Raw genomic sequence first — 23,544 nt, forward strand, 5'->3', positions numbered from 1 at the left:
TCAGTGAAATACAGTGGAATACAGAACCATTTATAAATGAATTCCCTCAACATTTATTTCTATGGTCGTATTTTGGCGAGGCTACTTTGAAACAAGGTAAGGTATGCTTCATAAAATTACATAAAAAATGTCCTGATTTTAAACAATTACAGATGCATTATGCAGAAATTTCTCCGCCACTTCCTGTTTGCTAAAATTAGAATAGTTCACCTAATTTCAGTTTGTGACAAAAGCGCTATGAAATCTCTTTCAATAACCAAAAATATTGCAGTTTCAGATGGTGTACAAAACCGAAAGTAAAACTAAAACAAACTTAAGCACGGGAAGCATAGAAATAGCACACATAGAACAGATCTACCACTTCTTAGACTTGCTTTCAACAAGAATGACAGATTTATAAATCACATTTCTATGTGAATTTAGTCAGTTCGCCCAAAATAAGTTAAATATCGCAGCTTTAAATTGATGTTTTAAAATGCTGGCCACCTCCAGCTCAGATTCAAGGTGGGTGATGTGCGGTTAGCAACAGGCACTGTCCTTCACTCTCAGGTCTTGTGACCATTTGATCTAAACAAACCATACGTTATGGTTAATGTTCGTTATACGTTAATGTTCATTATATTTGTCAAACATGACTGGCCTTTAGCCTCCATTTAAAGTTTGGCTACATTTTCTGGCACCTCCATGTTTGGACATGCATATTACCCACACTTTGACCTGTAGGCTTTTTAATTTATGTAGGCCTACATGAAAACTAGATTTGAATATTATTCCGTTGTTGGCCTCTCTTATCAAGAGTACTTGTTGGATATTGTGATTTGTGTGTGAATTATTTTGTCCATTTGGACAAGAGGAATGTAGATTTAAATTGTCCACCTATTTGTTATACTTTTCCCAGACAAAAGGACAAGCATTAATGTCAAGCCCGGTAGAGTAAGAGTGATATTACTGAATCCATTAGCACAGAGAATAAAAACTAACCAAGCTCTCACTTCCACACTTCCTTTTAAGTGGAAGAAACAAATAAACAATTAAAACAAAGGAAGAATGCAGGGAGGGGGCACGCCGACCCAGATCACCCTGGCGGGATGCGGGGAGGGGGCACGCCGTCCCAGATTACCCTGACTGGATGCGGGGAGGGGGCACGCCGTCCCAGATCACCCTGGCGGGATGCGGGGAGGGGGCACGCCGTCCCAGATTACCCTGGCTGGATGCGGGGAGGGGGCACTCCGTCCCAGATTACCCTGGCGGGATGCGGGGAGGGGGCACGCCGTCCCAGATTACCCTGGCGGGATGCGGGGAGGGGGCACGCCGTCCCAGATTACCCTGGCTGGATGCGGGGAGGGGGCACGCCGTCCCAGATTACCCTGGCTGGATGCGGGGAGGGGGCACGTCGTCCCAGATTACCCTGGCTGGATGCGGGGAGGGGGCACGTCGTCCCAGATTGCCCTGGCTGGATGCGGGGAGGGGGCACGTCGTCCCAGATTGCCCTGGCTGGATGCGGGGAGGGGCGACACGTCCCAGATTACCCTGGCTGGATGCGGGGAGGGGGCACGTCGTCCCAGATTGCCCTGGCTGGATGCGGGGAGGGGCGACACGTCCCAGATTACCCTGGCTGGATGCGGGGAGGGGGCACGCCGTCCCAGATTGCCCTGGCTGGATGCGGGGAGGGGGCACGTCGTCCCAGATTACCCTGGCTGGCGCAGCTTTGTCCCTCTAAAGCTTTTCAGAGGGGATTTTAAATAGGATTAGGGGGGGGGGGGGGGGGGGCGGGCGGGGGAAGTTGACCCCGAGAACTAAAGCCAATAGAGTGCGGGGAGAAAAGGGTCCCCTAAACATCAGCAGTCTCTCCATCCATCAACTGATTCAAAGACACACACACGTGTGGGGGAATGTGTGTGTGTGTGTGTGTGTGTTGATAGGGTGGAGGGGCATTGGTGGATCGCTTTCACTAATAGGAGAAATACTGGCCAAAGCCTTTCAGTGAGAGAGAAAGAGACACATGGAGAGGGGAGCACACACAAAGAGCCACATGGAGAGCACAGGCCCCTTACTGCCCATCTGGCTCAATGCAGAGACCATAGAAAGTGGCCACCCCTGTATACACCCCCCACTCTTCCATACCCACTGACTCCTCTATATACACACACACTTCACTCTGTCCCCAGGGAGCAACCAAGGACTTCCAGACAAGACACCTGCTGCAAGACGTTGGGCTTCCAACATGCCAGAGCAATGTGTGTACGCGGCTGTGCCAAACAGGAGTCCAGATGCACCCAGTGTTTGCATTTGGGTTAAATAATAGGAGGGCTGGGAGAGTAGATTCATCTGGGCTTACCATCGATGCACATTCCTGGAATTAGAGTCATTTAATACTTTAACAGAACAAGGACAGTCATAGAATTACATATCAGAACTTAGTAATCAGACCTCTGTGGCCATAGTGTTATTTTCCTTAGTCCTACTCCAGTCTCCTTTCCACCTCATTTAACACCAATTTACTTAACAAAAGGCACATCTCAACAGGTGATCCAGGTATGGCATGTCACGGGGGGGGGGCTGATGACCACATCAGACCAATTATTTTATTTTACCTTTATTTAACTAGGCAAGTCCGTTAAGGACAAATTTTTATATACAATGACGGTCTACCCCAGCCAAACCTTAACCCGGACTACACTGGGCCAATTGTGCATCTCCCTATGTGACGCCAATCCCGGCCAGATGTGATACAGCCCAGGATCGAACCAGGGACTGTAGTGACGCCTCTAGCACAGATGCAGTGCCTTAGACCGCTGCGCAACTCGGCAGCCAAGAGAGATGAGTTCAGATTGTGGTCTATTTGAGCTGGTCATGTGTGTAGTAGGTAATCCTTTTTAACACAGCTTTTCTTGGAAAGATATCATGTAGTAGAACTGCATAAGTGCTGCTCTCCACTTTCTGGAGGACCGAGTTTTGAAATCAGTGGAATTAGAGTATGATCCCTAAGGAGATGGAGAAAACACCTGTCTCCGGATTACAGCTTCAAATTAAGAGCAACCATGGCATCCTTGATAGAGGGAGAAGCGTCATTTTCAGATATGACACATTTCTAATTTTGTCAGGAAGTCGTTTTCATTTTAAGTTAATGTGTACTATTAGCTAGCTAAAGTTAGCTGGCTGGCTCGCTAGCGTTACGTGTATGATTTGTGTAGTAATATTATTCATATCTCAGAGCCATTTGCTTTGCTAGTTATAGCCTAAATGTTAGCTAGCTAACATTGAACCTGGTTGGTTCGCTACCTGCAGATTCATGCAGGGTAGTAACGTCATGAGTTGGGATTATGGTTCATTGTTTAGCTAGCTACATGTCTTAACAAAAGACTCCATTTCAATAGAATGTTCATGATGTCACTGAGACAACGGTCAATAGATGTAGCTGGCTATCCAGTCCGATTTCAGAGCACTTTCGTCTGTGTGTGTCAGAGCGCAGAATAACTGACGAATTTACCAATGCTCAATACCCGTTCAATATGGCCGGTGTCAGTAAATGTTGGCATTTAATGAGTAATAAAAAATGTGTTTCTAGCAGCATAGTTGCTGTAACCAACGCTCTGGAAAAAAACAAGAGCCCAACCAGCTCTTTAAACGCGTTAACCCTCTCTAGGCTGCCGGCCCAGACAGCATCCCCAGCCGCGCCCTCAGAGCATGTTCAATCAATCCCTATCCCAGTCTGCTGTCCCCACATGCTTCAAGATGGCCACCATTGTTCCTGTTCCCAAGAAAGCTAAGGTAACTGAACGAAATGATTATCGCCCCGTAGCACTCACTTCTGTCATTATGAAGTGCTTTAAGAGACGAGTCAATGATAGGGTTGCACATTTTGGGGAATATTCCCGAGGTGGAAACTTTCCATGGGAATTAACGGGAATTAACGGAAATATATGCAAATTAATATGAATACCATTTAAATGTAGATGTTTTTTGCATTGGCTATATTTACCATATGGAGACAGAAACATAATTTTACTTTATCGTAAGTAGACAATTGCAAATGATTATATTATTCCAATAGAAAAAAAAGAAACAATTTAGTTACGAATTGAACTTTTGCCAGTTCTTGCTGTGAGATGTTACCCCACTCTTCCACCAAGGCACCTGCAAGTTCCCAGACATTTCTGGGGGGGGGTGGGGGGGGGAATGGCCCTAGTCCTCACCCTCCAATCCAACAGGTCCCATGGGATTGAAATCCGGGCTCTTCGCTGACCATGGCAGGATGGTCATGTCAGGATGAGCCTGCAGGAAGGGAGCAGGAGGGAGCAGGATGTCTTCCCTGTAACGCACAGCGTTGAGATTGCCTGCAATGACAACAAGATCAGTCCGATGATGCTGTGACACACCGCCCCAGACCATGACGGACCCTCCACCTCCAAATCGATCCTGCTCCAGAGTACAGGCCTCGGTGTATCACTCATTCCTTCGATGATAAACGCAAATCCGACCATCACCCCTGGTGAGACAAAACCACGACTCGTCAGTAAAGAGCACTTTTTGCCAGTCCTGTCTGGTCCAGCGACGGTGGGTTTGTGCCCATAGGCGACATTGTTGCTGGTGATGTCTTGTGAGGACCTGCCTTACAACAGGCCTACAAGCCCTCAGTCCAGCCTCTCTCAGCCTATTGCGGACAGTCTAAGCACTGATGGAGGGATTGTGCGTTCCTGATGTAACTCGGCCAGTCGTTGTTGCCATCCTGTACCTGTCCCGCAGGTGTGATGTTCAGATGTACCGATCCTGTGCAGGTGTTGTTACACGTGATCTACCACTGCGAGGACGATCAGCGGTCCATCCTGTCTCCCTGTAGCGCTGTCTTAGGCATCTCACAGTACGGACATTGCAATTTATTGCCCTGGCCAAATTTGCAGTCCTCACATTCTGCAGTCCTAAGGCACGTTCACGCAGATGAGCAGGGACCGTGGGCATCTTTCTTTTGGTGTTTTTCCAGAGTCAGTAGAAAGGTCTCTTTAGTGTCCCAAGTTTTCATAACTGTGACCTTAATTGCCTACCATCTGTAAGCTGTTAGTGTCTTAACGACTGTTCCACAGGTGGACGTTCATTAATTTTTTTAAATTATCTTTGAAAGACAGGGTCCTGAAAAGGGGGCCTTTCTTTTTTGCTGAGTTTATGTATATACTATATAATCACTTCACTACCACTGCTCATCCATATAATTTTATACTTATACTTATATATATATATATATATATATATTCGCATCCCATTCCTTTTGTGAGGCGGAATGTAGCCGTGGTTAGAGCGTTGTGCCAGTAACCAAAAGGTTGCATGATCGAATCCCTGAGCTGACAAGGTAAAAATCTGTCGTTCTGTCCCTGAACAAGGCAGTTAAACCAACCCACTAGTAGACCGTCATTGTAAATAAGAATGTGTTCTTAACTGACTTGCCTAGTAAAATATATTTTTTTAAAGTGTACTTGATTGAGTGTATTAGGTTTTGTTGTGGAATTGTTAGATATTACCTGTTAGATACTGCTACACTGGCAGATCTAGAAGCATAAGCATTTCACTACACTCGCAATGACATCTGCTAACCATGTGTATGTGACCAATAAAATTAGATTTTTGATTTTGAGTAAGACCAAGGATCTGATTGTGGACTACAGGAAACAGGGAGGCGAGCATGCCCCCATCCATATTGACGGGGCCACAGTAGAGCAGGTCGAGAGCTTCAAGTTCCTCGGTGTCCAAATCACTAGACTTAAAATGTTGAGGTTGAAAAAGTTTGGCATGGGCCCTCAAATCCTGAAAAAGCTCTGCTGCTGTACCATTGAGAGCATTTTGACTGGCTGCATCACTGCTTGGTATTGCAATAGCACCGCTCTCGATCGCATGGCGCTACAGAGGGTGGTGCGGACTAGAGGTCGACAGATTATGATTTTTCAACACTGATACCGATTATTGGAGGACCAAAAAAGCCGATACCGATTAATCGTCCAATTATTTATTTATTTGTAATAATTACAACAATACTGAATGAACACTTTTTTTATCTCTTTTTTCTTTTTACCCAGTTTTCTCCCCAATTTCGGGGTATCCAATTGTTTTTAGTAGCTACTATCTTGTCTCATCGCTACAACTCCCGTACGGGCTCGGGAGAGACGAAGGTTGAAAGTCATGCGTCCTCATATACACAACCCAACCAAGCCGCACTGCTTCTTAACACAGAGGCACCCAGCCCGGAAGCCAGCCATCCGCACCAATGTGTCGGAGTAAACACCGTGCACCTGGCAACCTTGGTTAGCGCGCACTGCGCCCGGCCCGCCACAGGAGTCGCTGGTGCGCGATGAGACAAGGACAACCCTACCAGCCAATTTGTATTTCATTAACCTTTGACTATTGGATGTTCTTATAGGCACTATAGTATTGCCAGTGTAACAGTATAGCTTCCGTCCCCCTCCTCGCCCCTACCTGGGCTCTAACCAGGAACACATCGACAACATCCACACTCGAAGCATCGTTACCCATCACCCAGCTAACTAGCAGACAATTTCACATTGGTTACACCAGCCATTAGGCTGATAGGCTTGAAGTCATAAACAGCGCTGTGCTTGCAAAGAGCTGCTGGCAAAACGCACGAAAGTGCTGTTTAAATGAATGATTACGGGCCTGCTGCTGCTCAGTCAGACTGCTCTATCAAATCAGACTTACTTATAACATAATAACACACAGAAATACGAGCCTTTGGTCATTAATATGATCTATTCCGGAAACGATCATTTCGAAAACAAAACGTTTATTATTTCAGTGAAATACGGAACCGTTCGGTATTTTATCTAACGGGTCCCTAAGTCTAATTATTCTTGATACATTGCACAACCTTCAATATATGTCATAATTACATAAAATTGTGGCAAATTAGTTCGCAATGAGCCAGGCAGCCCAAACTGTTGCATATACCCTGACTCTGCGTGCAATGAACGCAAGAGAAATAACACAATTTCACCTGGTTATTATTGCCTGCTAAACTGGATTAGTAGTTATAACTAGTGATTATGATTGATTGTTTTTTATAAGATAAATTTAATGCTAGCTAGCAATTTACCTTGGCTTCTACTGCATTCACGTAACAGGCAGGCTACTCGTGGAGTGCAATGGTTAGAGCGTTGGACTAGTTAACTGTGTGGTTGCAAGATTGAAACCCCTGAGCTGACAAGGTGAAAATCTGTCGTTCTGCCCCTGAACAGGCAGTTAACCCACAGTTCCTAGGCAGTCATTGAAAATAAGAATGTGTTCTTAACTGACTTGCCTAGTGAAATAAGGTATACAAAATATATATATTTTAATAATAGTAAATCGGCATCCAAAAATACCGATTTCCGATTGTTATGAAAACATGAACTCAGCCATAATTAATTGGCCATTCCGATTAATCGGTCGACCTCTAGTTCTTTTAGGCACATTAGTATTGCCAATGTAACAGTATAGCTTCCGTCCCTGTCCTCGCTCCTCCCTGGGCTCGAACCAGCAACACAACAGCCACCACATCGAAGCCGAAGCAGCGTTACCCATGCAGAGCAAGGGGAACAACTACTAGAAGGCTCAGAGCGAGTGACGTTTGAAACGCTATTAGCGCGCGCTAACTAGCCTGCCATTTCACTTCGGTTACACCAGCCTCATCTCGGGAGTTGATAGGTTTGAAGTCAAAAAGCGCAATGCTTGACGCACAATGAAGAGCTGCTGGCAAAACGCACAAAAGTGCTGTTTGAATGAATGTTTTCGCAAATGCTTCTGCCTACCACCGCTCAGTCAGATACTTAGATACTTGTATGCTCAGTCAGATTATATGCAACGCAGGACACGCTAGATAATATCTAGTAATTTCATTTTTTTATTTTCATGGAGTATGAGACACCCGTCTGATTCACACCTGTTTCCGTGGACTAACCCATTGCAGAGGCCGCAGATGGCGCAGTTTGCAGTAGCGCACTTGATTCAGCTGCCCTGTGCACCTGGTAGTCAAAATGTTCGATCCAGCCATCTCATGTGTCAGAAGTTATTAAACTCAAGTGCACCTATAGGCCTACCGCTGGCCAGAGCTTGTGTCAGCAGCTTTCACAACTTGATAGGTTACTGAAACAAATGTCAACAAATAGAGGAAAGGGCTGCTGTTTTCATGGGTGAGTTCATGTTTAAGATGTTATTCAGAACAGTTCAGCACTTTATTCAGCAAATTGACAAACCATAAAACGCCCTCTCCAGCCCAGCCTATCCCCTCACGCTACAAAGTGAATAGATAGGCTTGCGTGTTATTATTGGTGGCTTTAGTCTTTTTAACATCAAGGAATATTTTGTGCGACTCGAGTTCCGCCATTAGCTGGAAGATTGTGTCCCCGTCATTCTAAGAGGGCGAGAGAGCGGATAGATGGTGAGGCAGCCTCTTCCCTCCCTCCCTCCCGCCAGACTGACCATCAGATGCAGATCTTATGGAAAAATACACAAATCGATTAGTTGAAAGAACAGACTACTCTCGGTCGTCAGATATTTTGTTGTTGTTGGGGCCAACCCTAATCTCCAGCATCATTCAGGCTGGGATAATGTTCCAGTTAGTCAATTGGTCTCTTTGGTATGCAAGTTGCATCTGCATCTGCTAGAAATGGAAACTGATCACTCCATAGCCCCAATTCCCCTTCAGTCATACAGGAAGGATCCTGCCCTTGTCACTGCAGCTTGCCCAGAATGACCAGTTAGCTGTGCAAGCTGGTCAGGCCCCAGAACTACCACCACCACCACTGGCTACTGGTCAGGCCCCAGAACTACCACCACCACCACTGGCTACTGGTCAGGCCCCAGAACTACCACCACCACCACCACTGGCTACTGGTCAGGCCCCAGAACTACCACCACTGGCTACTGGTCAGGCCCCAGAACTACCACCACCACCACCACCACTGGCTACTGGTCAGGCCCCAGAACTACCACCACCACCACTGGCTACTGGTCAGGCCCCAGAACTACCACCACTGGCTACTGGTCAGGCCCCAGAACTACTACCACCACCACCACTGGCTACTGGTCAGGCCCCAGAACTACCACCACCACCACTGGCTACTGGTCAGGCCCCAGAACTACCACCACTGGCTACTGGTCAGGCCCCAGAACTACCACCACTGGCTACTGGTCAGGCCCCAGAACTACCACCACTGGCTACTGGTCAGGCCCCAGAACTACCACCACTGGCTACTGGTCAGGCCCCAGAACTACCACCACTGGCTACTGGTCAGGCCCCAGAACTACCACCACTGGCTACTGGTCAGGCCCCAGAACTACCACCACTGGCTACTGGTCAGGCCCCAGAACTACCACCACTGGCTACTGGTCAGGCCCCAGAACTACCACCACCACCACTGGCTACTGGTCAGGCCCCAGAACTACCACCACTGGCTACTGGTCAGGCCCCAGAACTACCACCACTGGCTACTGGTCAGGCCCCAGAACTACCACCACCACCACTGGCTACTGGTCAGGCCCCAGAACTACCACCACCACCACTGGCTACTGGTCAGGCCCCAGAACTACCACCACCACCACTGGCTGCTGGTCAGGCTGCACATATACACTACTAGAGTAGCTGACTGTTATATTACGGTTGATATCCTGTAACTTGGTTATGCTACTGCGTGCATGTGATGTGAAAGGCTGGTTGTTATACAGTGCATTCGGAAAGTATTCAGACCCCTTGACTTTTTCCAAATGTTGTTTCATTATAGCCTTATTCCAATATGTATTCGTTTTTTCCCCCTCATCAATCAACACACAATACCTCATAATGACAAAGCAAAAACAGCTTTTTAGAAATTTTGCAAATGTATTAAACATTTAAAAAATGAAATATCACATTAACGTAAGTATTCAGACCCTTAACTGAGTACTTTGTAGAAGCACCTTTGGCAGAGATTACAGCCTCGAGTCTTCTTGGGTATGACACCACAAACTTGGCACACCTGCATTTGGGGAAAGAAGTAGAGGTCGACCTATTATGATTTTTTAACGGCGATATAGATAAATCAACTTTTTTAAATATATTTGTAATAATGACAATTACAACAACATTTATTTTAACTTGATTTAATACATAGACTATTTATTTAAATAAATAATGAAACATGCTCAATTTGGTTTAAATAATCCAAAAACAGTGTTGGAGAAGAAAGTAAAAGTGCAATATGTGCCATGTAAAAAAGCTAACGTTTAAGTTCCTTGCTCAGAACATATGAAACATATTCCCAGTTAAGAAGTTTTAGGTTGTCGTTATTATAGGAATTATGACGCGTCGACTATTTCTCTCTATACCATTTGTATGTCATATACCTTTGACTATTGGATATTCTAATAGGCACTTTAGTATTGCCAGCCTAATCTCAGGAGTTAATAGGCTTGAAGTCATAAACAGCGCTGTGATTCAAGCATTGCTAAGAGCTGCTGGCAAACACAGTAAAGTTTGAATGAATGCTTACGAGCCTGCTGCTGCCTACCACCACTCAATCAAATCATAGCCTTAATTATAATATAATAAACACAGAAATACAAGCCTTTGGTCATTAATAAGGTCAAATCTGGAAACTATCATTTCGAAAACAAAACGTTTATTCTTTCAGTGAAATACGGAACCGTTCTATATTTTATCTAACGGGTGGCAACCCTAAGTCTAAATATTGCTGTTACATTGCACAACCTTTAATGTTATGTCATATTTATGTAAAATTCTGGCAGATTAGTCCGATTATGATTTTTCAATGCCGATACAGATTGGAGGACCAAAAAAAGCCGATACCGATTAATCGGTGTATATATTATATACACACACATACATACACACTTAAATCGGAAGTTTACATACACTTAGGTTGGAGTCATTAAAACTCCTTTTTCAACCACTCCACAAATTTCTTGTCACAAACTATGGTTTTGGCAAGTCGGTTAGGACATATTTTTTGTGCATGACAAGTAATTTTTCAAAAAATTGTTTACAGACAGATTATTTCACTTAATCACAATTCCAGTGGGTCAGAAGTTTACATACACTAAATTGACTGTGCCTTTAAACAGCTTGGAAAATTCCATCATGGCTATAGAAGCTTCTGGTAGGCTAATTGACATCATTTCAGTCAATTGGAGGTGTACCCGTGGATGTATTTCAAGGTCTACCTTCCAAAATCAGTGCCTCTTTGCTTGACATCTTAGGAAAATCAAAATAAATCAGCCAAGACCTCAGGAAAAAATTGTAGACCTCCACAAGTCTGGTTTATCCTTGGGAGCTATTTCCAAACGCCTGAAGGTACCATGTTCATCTGTACAAACAATAGTACGCAAGTATAAACACAATGGGACCACGCGGCCGTCATACCGCTCAGGAAGGAGACGCGTTCCGTCTCCTAGAGATGAACGTACTTTGGTGCGAAAAGTGCAAATCAATCCCAGAAAAGCAAAGGACCTTGTGAAGAAATGGGTACAAAAGTATCTATATCCACAGTAAAACAAGTCCTACATAGACATAACCTGAAAGGCCACTCAGCAAGGAAGAAGCTACTCCTCCAAAATGGCCATAAAAAACCCAGACTACGGTTTGCAACTGCACATGGGGACAAAGACAGTATTTTTTGGAGAAATGTCCTCTGGTCTGATGAATCAAAAATATAATTATTTGGCCATAATGACCATCGTTATGTTTGGAGGAAAAAGGGGAATGCTTGCAAGCCGAAGAACACCATCCCAACCGTGAAGCACGGGGGTGGAAGCATCATGTTGCGGGGATGCTTTGCTGCAGGAGGGACTGGTGCACTTCACAAAATAGATGGCATCCTGAGGAAGGAAAATTATGTGGATATATTGAAGCAACATCTCAAGACATCAGTCAGGAAGTTAAAGCTTGGTCGCAAATGGCTCTTCCAAATGGACAATGACCCCAAACATACTTCCAAAGTTGTGGCAAAATGTCTTAAGGACAAAGTCAAGGTATTGGAGTGGCCATCACAAATCCCTGACCTCAATCTTATAGAAAATCTGTGGGCAGAACTGAAAAAGCATGTGCGAGTAAGGAGGCCTACAAGCCTGACTCAGTTACACCAGCTCTGTCAGAAGGAATGGGTCAGAATTCACCCAACTTATTGTGGGAAGCTTGTGGAAGGCTACCCAAAACGTTTGACCTAAGATAAACAATTAAAAGGCAATGCTACCAAATACTAATTGAGTGTATGTAAACCTCTGACCCACTGGGAATGTGATCAAAGAAATACAATCTGAAATAAATCACTCTACTATTATTCTGACATTTCACATTCTTAAAATAAAGACTGACCTAAGACAGGGAATTTTTACTAGGATTAAATGTCAGGAATTGTGAAAAAACTGAGTTTAAATATTTGGCTACGGTGTATGTAAACTTCCAACTTCAAATGTATATAAAAAATTTAAAACTGTACATAAATAAAAATCTAGTCTCAAATAATGAAACAATTAAATATTGAAACAAAAACAAAAAAAAGTGTTGAAGAAAGTAAAAGTGCAATATGTGCCATGTAAAAAAGCTAACGTTTAAGTTCCTTGCTCAGAACATGAGAACATATGAAAGCTGGTGGTTCCTTCTAACATGAGTCTTCAATATTCCCAGGTAAGAAGTTTTAGGTTGTAGTGCAGAAACCAGAGCTTGTCTGCATGTTCCCCTGTCAGTCTGCTCTTCCGCTTATCATAAATGATTCCCACCTCACTGAACACTCTCGCTTAGGACCGAAGAAGGTGGGGGACAGAGAAACTTCTTTGCCAGTGGAACGAGTGATTGAAGTCTGTCCTCATTCTGCTTCCACCAGTCCAAAGGCAAGCCTCTTTTTCTGTCAATGACAGGCTCTATGTGAGGTAACACTCACACTCAATTTCAAAACTGCACTTCAGACCTGCCCGCTTGGCTTCCAAGCACCGACACACTGGGGATGATGCATGCTGCTGTAGAGTTGGAGTGGCTCATCTCCACTGTCACCTGCTCCATAGGTACCAGAGTCTCAATTAGGTTAGAGACAATGTCCCACTGTGCAACAGACTAACTGCTGATGTGTCCGTATTCACCTGCATACACATTCAGTGCACGCCTCTGTTCAAACATCCTCCGCAACATGTGTTGTGTTGAGTTCCAGCGAGTTTGAACTGCTGATGGATGATGCTGTGTTTGGGAAGGCCCAAGCTCTTCCTGAATGGCCCTCAGCCTATGTTGGCCAGTACAGAGTGGTCAAAGTGAGATGCACAGCTCTCCAACATGACAATAATGTCTAGCACAGCTCTCTGACTGGATCGTCCATCATTGATTACAAGCTGTATGTTGTGTGCACTGCAGCTGAATTCTGGAAGCTCTGCCTGGTTGTCAGTGGCAATCTCTATAATTGCTTCATACATCTTCCTGGCCCTTGGGTCTTTGTCCTGACATTCTGCCTTTTTATTAAAAAGTTGTAAGATTGTAGCCTGCGATGTCTGTATCACCTTTTCCTTGTGAAGAATTTGCATTTTCTTTTTCATCATTGCTTCCTTATGGGCTTTTGGATGGGTGTTCTTAAGGAGAGGTATATCTCTAATTCCACATATATAGTTGTATTTTCATCAACATTTATAATGAGTATTTCTGTAAATAGATGTGGCTCTCTGCACAATCACCGTATCTTTTAGAACTACTGAACGTAACGCGCCAATGTAAAATTAGATTTTTTTTATATAAATATTCACTTTTAGCGAACAAAACATACATGAGTGTCATCTGATGAAGATCAAAGCAGCTAACCGATCGCTGCAGCTGTACACAGTCTATCGGTAAATAGCCCACCCAATTTACCTACCTCATCCTCATACTGTTTATGTTTATTTACTTTTCTGCTCTTTTGCACACCAGTATCTCTACCTGTACATGACCATCTGATCATTTATCACTCCAGTGTTAATCTGCTAAATTGTAATTATTCGCCTACCTCCTCATGCCTTTTGCACACAATGTATATAGACTTTTTTTCTCTACTGTGTTATTGACTTGTTAATTGTTTACTCCATGTGTAACTTTGTTGTCTGTTCACACTGCTATGCTTTATCTTGGCCAGGTCGCAGTTGTAAATGAGAACTTGTTCTCAACTAGCCTACCTGGTTAAATAAAGGTGAAATAAAATTTAAAAAATAAAAAGGTTAGAGATTAATTTTACCTCTATTTGTGCTTTTTGTGACTCCTCTCTTTGGCTGGAAAAATGGCTGTGTTCTTCTGTGAGTTGGTGATGACCTAACAATCTTTTGTGGTGCTTTCTCTGTAAAGCATTTTTGAAATCAGACACTGTGGCTGGATTAACGAGAATTTTATCTTTAAAATGGTGTAAAATACTTGTATGCTTGAGGAATTTTAATTATGAGATTTTTGTTTTTAAATTTGGCGCCCTGCACTTTCACTGGGTGTTGGCGGGGTGGGACGCTACCGTCCCACATGTCCCAGAGAGGTTAAGCCTGCACGAAACACAGACCTTATTTGAAGTAGATCAAGACATTCTCTATGGAAGACATAAACGGTAGAATAAAGGAACCCCTTTCAAGTTCATGCGCAAGTTATTACAGGAATTATGACATTGCGAAGAGCTGCTGGCAAACTCAGTAAAGTACTGTTTGAATGAATGCTTACGAGCCTGCTGCTGCCTACAACCGCTCAGTCAGACTGCTCTATCAAATAAGACTTAATTATAGTAAACACAGAAATACGAGCCTTAGGTCATTAATATGGTCAAATCCGGAAACTGTAATTTCGAAAACAAAACGTCTATTCTTTCAGAGAAATACAAAACCATTCCGTACTTTAATGGAACGGGTGGCAACCCTAAGTCTAAATATTGTTGTTACATTGCACAACCTTCAATGTTATGTCTTAATTATGTAAAATTCTAGCAAATGAATTACGTTCTATGCTGACTCTGCTTGCACATACCCTGACTCTGCTTGCACATACCCTGACTCTGCTTGCACATACCCTGACTCTGCTTGCACATACCCTGACTCTGCTTGCACATACCCTGACTCTGCTTGCACATACCCTGACTCTGCTTGCACATACCCTGACTCTGCTTGCACATACCCTGACTCTGCTTGCACATACCCTGACTCTGCTTGCACATACCCTGACTCTGCTTGCACATACCCTGACTCTGCTTGCACATACCCTGACTCTGCTTGCACATACCCTGACTCTGCTTGCACTGAACACAAGAGAAGTCACACAATTTCCCTAGTTAATATTGCCTGCTAACGTGAATTTCATTTAACTAAATATGCAGGTTTAAAAAAAATATATACTTGTGTATTGATTTTAAGAAAGGTATTGATGTTTATGGTTAGGTATATTGGTGCAACGATTGTGCTTTATTCACGAATGGGCACTTGGTTAAATCCTCACCCGTTTGGCAAAGTTGAAGTAGGCTGTGATTCGATGATAAATTAACAGGCACCAGCCTTGATTATATGCAACGCAGGACAAGCTAGTTAACTAGTAATATCAACCATGTGTAGTTAACTAGTGATTACTTAAGATTCGTTGTTTTTTATAAGATAAGTTTAATGCTAGCTAGCAACTTACCTTGGCTCCTTGCAGCCACAAGGTCCTTTTGATGCTGCACTCGCGTAACATGTAACAAACAGCCTGTCACGCAGTCTCCTCATGGATTGCAATGTAAACGGCCATAATCGTCATCCAAAAATGCAGACCGTTATGAATTTTTATTTTTATTTTTTTTATTTTTTTATAAATCGGTCAACCTCTAGTAGGCATGTTGTGTAAATCAAAAGATTACAAACCCCAAAAAAATCAATTTTAATTCCAGGTTGTTTGGAAACAAAATAGGATACATGCCAAGGGGGGTGAATACTTTTGCAAGACACTGTAGGCCCATTTAAATGTTGTCTGGCCTGCCGTTCCAAATAAAATAGAATATTTTTTGCTCATGTAATTTTTTTAAAAGTTGCTAGGTGTAGGCAAGGCCATTAGCAAACATGTATAACGTTGATTTGAGTAAAACACATAGGGTGTGTCTATATATATATTTTTTAATTGCTATTGGTCAAAAGAACATCTTGGTCAACCAAGATTTTATTTAGTCGGGGACAGCCCTATTTAGTCGGGGACAGCCCTACACTCCCTGTCGCATGCTCTTTCTGCTCCAAGCTACTTCTAGAAGAAAAATCCACTGTGCCCTTTTGTTGCCTAATGGCCTCAGAGTAGCACCCATCTGACACCAGTGAATTACTGCTGCACTGTTTGTGTACGTGCGTGTGAGTATGTGCGTGTGAGTATGCACATGCTTGCATTCCGTATGCGTGCTCTCAGAAGTGCACATCTGACAGCAGTTGCGTTACTGCTACAGTGCAGATGGTGTCAAGTGTCTGGGTGCCTCAGTCTGAATGGCTCATCTGATAGCCTTTTGGTACTGTCGAGATGTAATAAAGGCTGGTGGAATGTTACAGCCTCTGGGCAGGGACACAGCGTGCATGACAAACTGTTAGGAGGAGCCAAAGTGTCTGTGGTGGGGGGTGTCTTGACTCTAAGCATAAAGGCACTGCAGCAGGAGCCAGATTGCAAGAGGTGATTTAGTGACCTTTGACACCCCCCCCCCCCCCCCCCCCACCCCCCATAGCACCAGGACTATTGTAACAGGCAGGAGGACTCCATTGTGTGGGGTGACACGTGGCCTGGAACAGCTGGCTGGGGAGGCAGCGCAGCACACTTGGGACACGTCCCAAATGGCACACCATTCCCTTAATAGTGCATAACTTATGGGCCCTGGTCAAAAGTAGTGCCTTACATAGGGAATGGGGTGCCATTTGGAACGATCCCTTGCTCACAATGCCTATTGCCCTCAACAACCAAATAGGATTGAATGATTGTTCAGCTAGGAGGGGGCCGGGAGGGATTGGCTGGATTTTTTTTGCAGGAGCATCAAGCTCTCAGCAAAAATGTGTCATTCTTGTACAATTGACAAGGAGGATTTTTTCTTTTTAGTGAGGACAACTTGAGTCACTTTCACAAGAAAGCATGTGCCTGTTGCCCACTTTTCACTGTAGTGAGGAATAATGACAGAATAGCTCCATCAGATGCATTGGCTCACTATGGTTCACACAACCACACCTGAAAGTGATAATGCCACACTCCACTCAAAAACTCAGTGGTTTCAGATAAGATCCATTACCATGTCAGAACATATGCTCCAGCTATGGAAAGACTGATCCATTACTGTGTCAGAACATAGGCTCCAGCTTTGGAAAGACTGAAAGGTGCAACTGAGTTCCTTTTTTAATTCTATGCAAGTGTTACGCAATTACCATTCTTGTGTTGAATGCATCGGTGTCTCTAGCTCCTCAACAACATTCTCTGTAACACCAGTAGGATGACAGCAGAATATCTGCCACTAAACCAGAAGAAAAATAGAACAAAACAGGCCAAACCGGACCCCACCCTGCTCAGAAAACAGTGTGAATGTGTGACTGACGCCACCCAGATAGCAACAGTGGACAAGGGCTGGGCGGTATACCGTATTTTACTATATACACCAGGGGGGCGGCAGGGTAGCCTGGTGGTTAGAGAGTTGGACTAGTAACCGAAAGGTTGCAAGTTCAAATCCCTGAGCTGACAAGGTACAAATCTGTCGTTCTGCCCCTGAACAGGCAGTTAACCCACTGTTCCTAGGCCGTCATTGAAAATAAGAATTTGTTCTTAACTGACTTGCCTTGTTAAATAAAGGTAAAATAAAATAGATGCAGGGACCAGTTTGGGTTTTTACTTTACCTTCTATAACTTTATTTGAATGTTTGGTTTGTTAAATGTGATACACTGTGTGTAACACCCATTTGTATAGTTGACTCTGCTACTTGAGTCATCACTCTCTCCCACCCTCTCCCCCACTCAAGGATCGCATTTGTTGTTGCTTGACCACGAGACGCTTGGTCAATGCAGCACATGCAACAATGTTGATGACAACAATGTTGTTTCCACTTTGATCTTAATATAAGCGTTCTATAATTACAATATCAGTTTGTGTTTCTTACATCTGCAAACCGCTAGTTTGTATTTTCTTAGCAAGTTAAGCTAAATTGTGTTAGCCACTAATGCTAATGCCTAGTTAGCTGGCTAGCTAACTAGCTAATAAAAAGTACTGAGTCAGAACAAACGTAGCTAGCTAATACTGCCCGATACCAGTACTGATGGAGGCCTAAATCAGCATGTCGTTTGTGCAACAGTATCTTCTAAATCAAAGAGGAATAGGTGAAGCATGAATATGTTGGCTACATGAATAAAGATTTAATGTAGCCAAAGATTATAGGGTTCCCTAGGAAACACAGAACATCACTTTGGTTCCTACCCTGTCACAATAACTCATCCATGGCATTTTCATTTGTTGTCATGTCCAACACTGTATTCAAAGTGCCCACTGTTATTTATATTCTAACTATAGAATTATAATAAACATTCTAGTTCCATGATTCCAAAAGTTCACCCAAGTGTTTTGATCTAAATCCCAATTGCAACATTTGGTTAAAAATAAGGCCTAGTAGTGGGGAAATGATATCAAATGAGTGCAGGAAATGCAGAAATGTCTGGAAATTATTTTAGGTTGAAGTTGAATTGAACAGTATAAACCAATCAGAATGGAGAAAGACCCATTGAAATAATTTAGAATATACGTGTTGCCACCCTATGGTCACGCACTAGTAATAAAGCAAATGTAGAACTTTTATTAATCAAAAACATAAAATACTGTCAAATATGATATTTTTCAAATTTATTATATTTTGTCCATATCGCCCAGCCCTACATCGGACAGCACCACACACGTGCACAGCCATGCCCACACAGCCATGCCCACACACAGCTTTGATTGCATGAAGAATGCGCTTGAACCCTGATCAAAATAATTTTGCAAAAAAGGGAAAGTCATCATTTTTGTGCTGCTTGCGGCACAGTACTTACAACAACGAAACATGACATTGCATCCCAAGAGACCAGCTGGTGGCATTTAAAACTGAAATCTAGAACTGTAATGCCTGGATTGGAATGCCCTAACATTGTTTCAGATCCATGGGAGTACAGAGGGTCTAACCCCGAGAATCATGTCTAACCCCGAGAATCATGTCTAACCCCGAGAATCATGTCTAACCCCGAGAATCCTCTGATTGCCACATAGAACACAGAAAAGGCAGTCAAACTTACAGCTATCAAGATCCTGCAACCACAGCCTTGGCTGACGATATGATTTAGGATTTTATTAGGATCCCCATTAGCTGTTGCAAAAGCAGCAGCTACTCTTCCTGGGGTCCACACAACACATGGCATAATACAGAACAATGAAAGACAACAAGGACAGGAGAAAAAGTGGTGAGAAGCTGGCCCTCCCTGCTAAAGCCAGCCAGTACTAGCTAGGGTGCAGTGTTTCCACTGCAGTCATTTGGCACTGTGCCATGACAAAAGTCATTGCAACAACACCAATTTGGAGATGCTAGAAGAGTCCACATTTACTTTCTCTGCAAACGAAACGAGTAATGACTAGAACAACCAGACAATCCCACAGTAGAATAGTTTATCTAGTCGGCGTGTTGTTGTGTGTTCTATGTGAGAGAAATATTCCTCTCAAGGCGCATTCCAGTTACGTGTGCCATAGGAGTGCCATAGAGAAGGGAACATGCATTCAATGCACAACAATTCTTGCAATCACAATTTTCCTAGTGCATAGAAAAGAGTGGGGCTAAATGTAACACAATTCTAGGGTTACTTGGAGTAAAACAATACCCTACCTCAACATCTTTTGGGTGGAAGTAACTTAAGTTGTGATGAGCCAGATTATTATTTTTTTTTTTTTTAGCAATAGTGGCAAACAGGAAAAGTGTTGGGAGGAAAATTGTGACATGAAGTTGCTTCAGTGAGAACTACAGGCAGGGAATGTGTTACTCAAAGTTACTATAACTGTGTTTATGCACATTTTTTGGGACATCAAATTCATTAATAGGATGCTAACTAGTTAAAGGATCACATTTGAGATATTGCTATAGGGTAATTGCAGGGTAGGGTAAATGCAGATAGGAAGCATGGGGTTGCCTATTTTTTTTTTTATAGCCACTATACTGCATCAGTTGGGCTACAGGTGATAATGCTTAATGCTAATAGCATACCTGATAATATGGACCATATACAGGATATATGCATGGTCTAATATGTTAAATAATTTGACCAATATGTTATTGGGATCATTTATGGAGGTGGAAATAATATTTTAAATGGCATCAGCATAAATCTATTTTCAGTCATTTTGGAGTAGAATGTCCTTTTAAAAAGACACCAGAACTGAGCTTCTCAGTCCTTCAACAAAAATTATACAACCTTTCCAGAGGAAACACTGCTAAGGCGTAATGTAAACAGACAATCATGTAATGATTATGGCCTGAATAACCTTAGGACACTTCCTTCCTGAATCACATGGTGTGGCATGATGCGCACCAGTCTTTTCCAAGCGTGCAAAGGCAAGTGCAGCAGCTGTTAATTAGAGACAGAGAAAAACACTAAGTGTCAGATGTCTTTAAGAGTGCTATGATGAGAGCTTTGTAGCCTTGTATCCCTGAAGCAGTGATGGAGCCTGAAGGGCAGTGATGGTCTGTAGGCTGGGAATGCTTGGGGGGGGCTGAGTGTTCCATCCACAGTGTTGCATTAACGAGTTCCAGCCAAGGGCTCCTCCTGCTCTGGGCCATGAGATGATTATCATCTTCTCTACACAGCACTATCCTGAAATCCATGGAATGCTTGTGGGAGAATGCCTGAATGCTACTGGGCCAGCCAGAATCCCAAACAGCATTGACAAAAGATTTCCATCCTGTCCTTCCCTGCAATGGTTGGCAGCAGCAATGAATAGTTAGTGAGTGAATTGTGTATGCATTTTTAACCAGGCTTGCAAATGATGTGGTCTTGCACAGTCCGGGACAGGGATGTTGGGATAATGGGATGTTCCATTAGCCGTTACAGGTTAGGTAATGTTTGGCGTAGCACAGAGAATTTGACATACCTTAACTTGGTGATACTTCCTCAATTCCTGACTTAGAAGACAACCAATTTCTTCAAAAATGTTTACTTAAAAAAAAAAAAATGCAACCTTTATTTATTTAACTAGGCAAGTCAGTTAAGAACAAATTCTTATTTACAATGACAGCCTACCGGGGCAGTGGGTTAACTGCCTTGTTAAGGGGCAGAACAACAGATTTTTATCTTATCAGCTCGGGGATTCAATCCCGCAACCTTTTGGTTACTGGCCCCAACGCTCTAACCACTAGGCTACCTGCCGACCCAAATGTCAAAGTCTAGCTGCAGGAAGTTCGTTTGAATTTTGAAAAATGCTCTGTTAATAAATTAAACCAATTTTATGCTCATGAAATAATCCAGCAATGTGTTCGCCGCCATCTTCTCTCATTGAGACTTGTGGGTGTCCAGTCCACCCCAATGTGCTGTCATGTCATGATGACACTCAGCTGTCTCGATCAATGAGAAAATACTTTAAAAAATGGACGGTAATGGCAGTGTACACATTGTTGGGGAGGTATGGACAGGGTTGGTCTAAAATTCTCTGATAGTAGCCATCTAATACCATCCATCAGCCAGCTGGAACAGAATAATGGTCTGACTAGGCAATATTTTTAATAGCTAGGGACAGGGGTGACCTTAACTCCAGCTGACAGACAGTGGCCCAACCATGTGCGTTGTTTGTCTCTGTTCAGCATAGGGGCTTGTATCCAACATGGCATCCTATATAGTGCACTACTTTTGGCCAGGGCCCATAGGAAATAGGGTGCCATTTCCTCATTAGGGACACAGATTTGTTGGAACATGTAACTAAGATTGACAGCATGACATCATCGCTCAAATCACAAGCCCACTGCAATCCCAGTTCCAGCCCTATGGGCCCTGGTCAGAAGTAGTGCACTACTTCGAGAACAGGGTGCCATTGGGTTCTGGTCAGAGGTAGTGTACTAAGGGGGAAAAGGGTGCTGTGTAGGACACAGCCTACGAGTTAGGACACAAATAAAATGAGCAGTGCACAAACTGATTCCTGGGAGAGAGGAACTTCAAGCTCCCCAGTCCCCACTCATATGCTGCATAACTATGGTTAAGTCCCAAATAACACCCTACATAGTGCACTATTTTTTAACGTCACCAGGTCAAAAGTATTGCACTACATAAAGAGCCATTTGGGACGCACTCTATATGCAATGATTTCAACAGTCTGTGCCATCCCTCCAGCTACTTAAACTAATGGTCATGCCGTTTTCAGCTTGACAATGAGAGAAATGGAGTTGGAAAGAGTGCAAACAAATGTGGAACGAGGCTAGTCTGACACAGCAGCAGTACAGTGACTCGACATCAAGACAAGTCTGTGTGCTTGCAAAGAAGACTTGGATTGAAAACACAGCCACCCGGAATGAGCAAAGTGATGACACAGACCATAATCAAGAACCACAATTGAAAGCATTGAACACGATTCAATTCAGTACGCCATGCAGTGTAGGCCAGGCACTGTTGCATGCGTGTAGGCCGCCATTGTAGATAATTATTTGTTCTTAACTGACTTGTCTAGTTAAATAAAGGTTCAATAAAAATGACATTTAAAATGCTTTGAGGGAGGGAGAATTCAATAAAAATGACATTTAAAATGCTTCGAGGGAGGGAGGAGGGGAGAGAGACATAACATTGGATTCCAGAGAATGTGTCACCGGGAGCAAACAAGCACTATGACGTCGTGTGGGGTCAGAAAGGACGTACATAGAAGGAAAAACATTAAACAGCATGCATTCCACTGGCATGAAAAACAGCTAGAAACAATCTGCAGTGAATGACATATCACTAGTAGTGTGATGCTGCCACAATCTAAACTAATACACAATCATTGACAATAAAATTAAAAATAAAAAAAAAACTGTTCCGTGAGCCTTCATTATAAAGTTGCTTTATAGAATCTAGAAATATATCATTTAGCAGATTCTAGAACCATTATAATTTAACTCAGAGGGCATTTACCAATGGATTCCAGAGCATACAGAGTGTATATACAGTCCCTGACTAATAACAAATGGCATGTGAAAAGCTTCAAAGATGCTCTAGTAGAAAACACGTGAACATTCTCTACCCGAACAAAGCAGGCATCATTGGATATACTGCAATACTAGTCCCATTCGCTCAAGCTGGGAACCAATATTTCCCCCTGATGCTTGCACTGTGTACATGACGAATAATCATAGACAACTGCGTGCACGAAATTCCTGGCTGGGTAAACAAATAATAAGGGGGGGGGGGGGGGTAAATGGCCAATGTAGCACTGCTAAGGGCTGTTCCCTAGCACGACACAACGCAGAGTGCCTGGACATAGCCGTTAGTCGTGGACAAATTATTGGACAAATATCACAAGCCCCCCCCCTACCTTATTGCTATTATAAAACAGGTTACCAACGTAATTACAGCAGTAA

At 43.3% G+C, this 23,544-nt stretch overlaps 1 protein-coding gene across 7 annotated transcripts in view; it reads right to left on the minus strand.

Moving 5' to 3' along the window:
• Positions 1-23,544, minus strand: part of LOC110503014 (mitogen-activated protein kinase kinase kinase 4) — an 81,212-nt gene that overhangs the window by 56,279 nt on the left and 1,389 nt on the right. For 3 of the 7 annotated variants that reach the window (XM_036960905.1, XM_036960906.1, XM_036960903.1), the window contains exon 1: positions 9,937-10,016. The exons of the other annotated variants lie outside the window; for them this stretch is intronic. In XM_036960905.1, the coding sequence (XP_036816800.1) occupies positions 9,937-10,001 (65 nt within the window). In that variant the 5' untranslated portion in view covers positions 10,002-10,016. Of the gene's footprint in view, positions 1-9,936; positions 10,017-23,544 lie in introns of those variants that run through there. 7 annotated transcript variants of the gene reach the window in all.

Source organism: Oncorhynchus mykiss, chromosome 23 (genome assembly GCF_013265735.2).
Source record: "Oncorhynchus mykiss isolate Arlee chromosome 23, USDA_OmykA_1.1, whole genome shotgun sequence".
Classification (NCBI taxonomy): domain Eukaryota; kingdom Metazoa; phylum Chordata; class Actinopteri; order Salmoniformes; family Salmonidae; genus Oncorhynchus; species Oncorhynchus mykiss.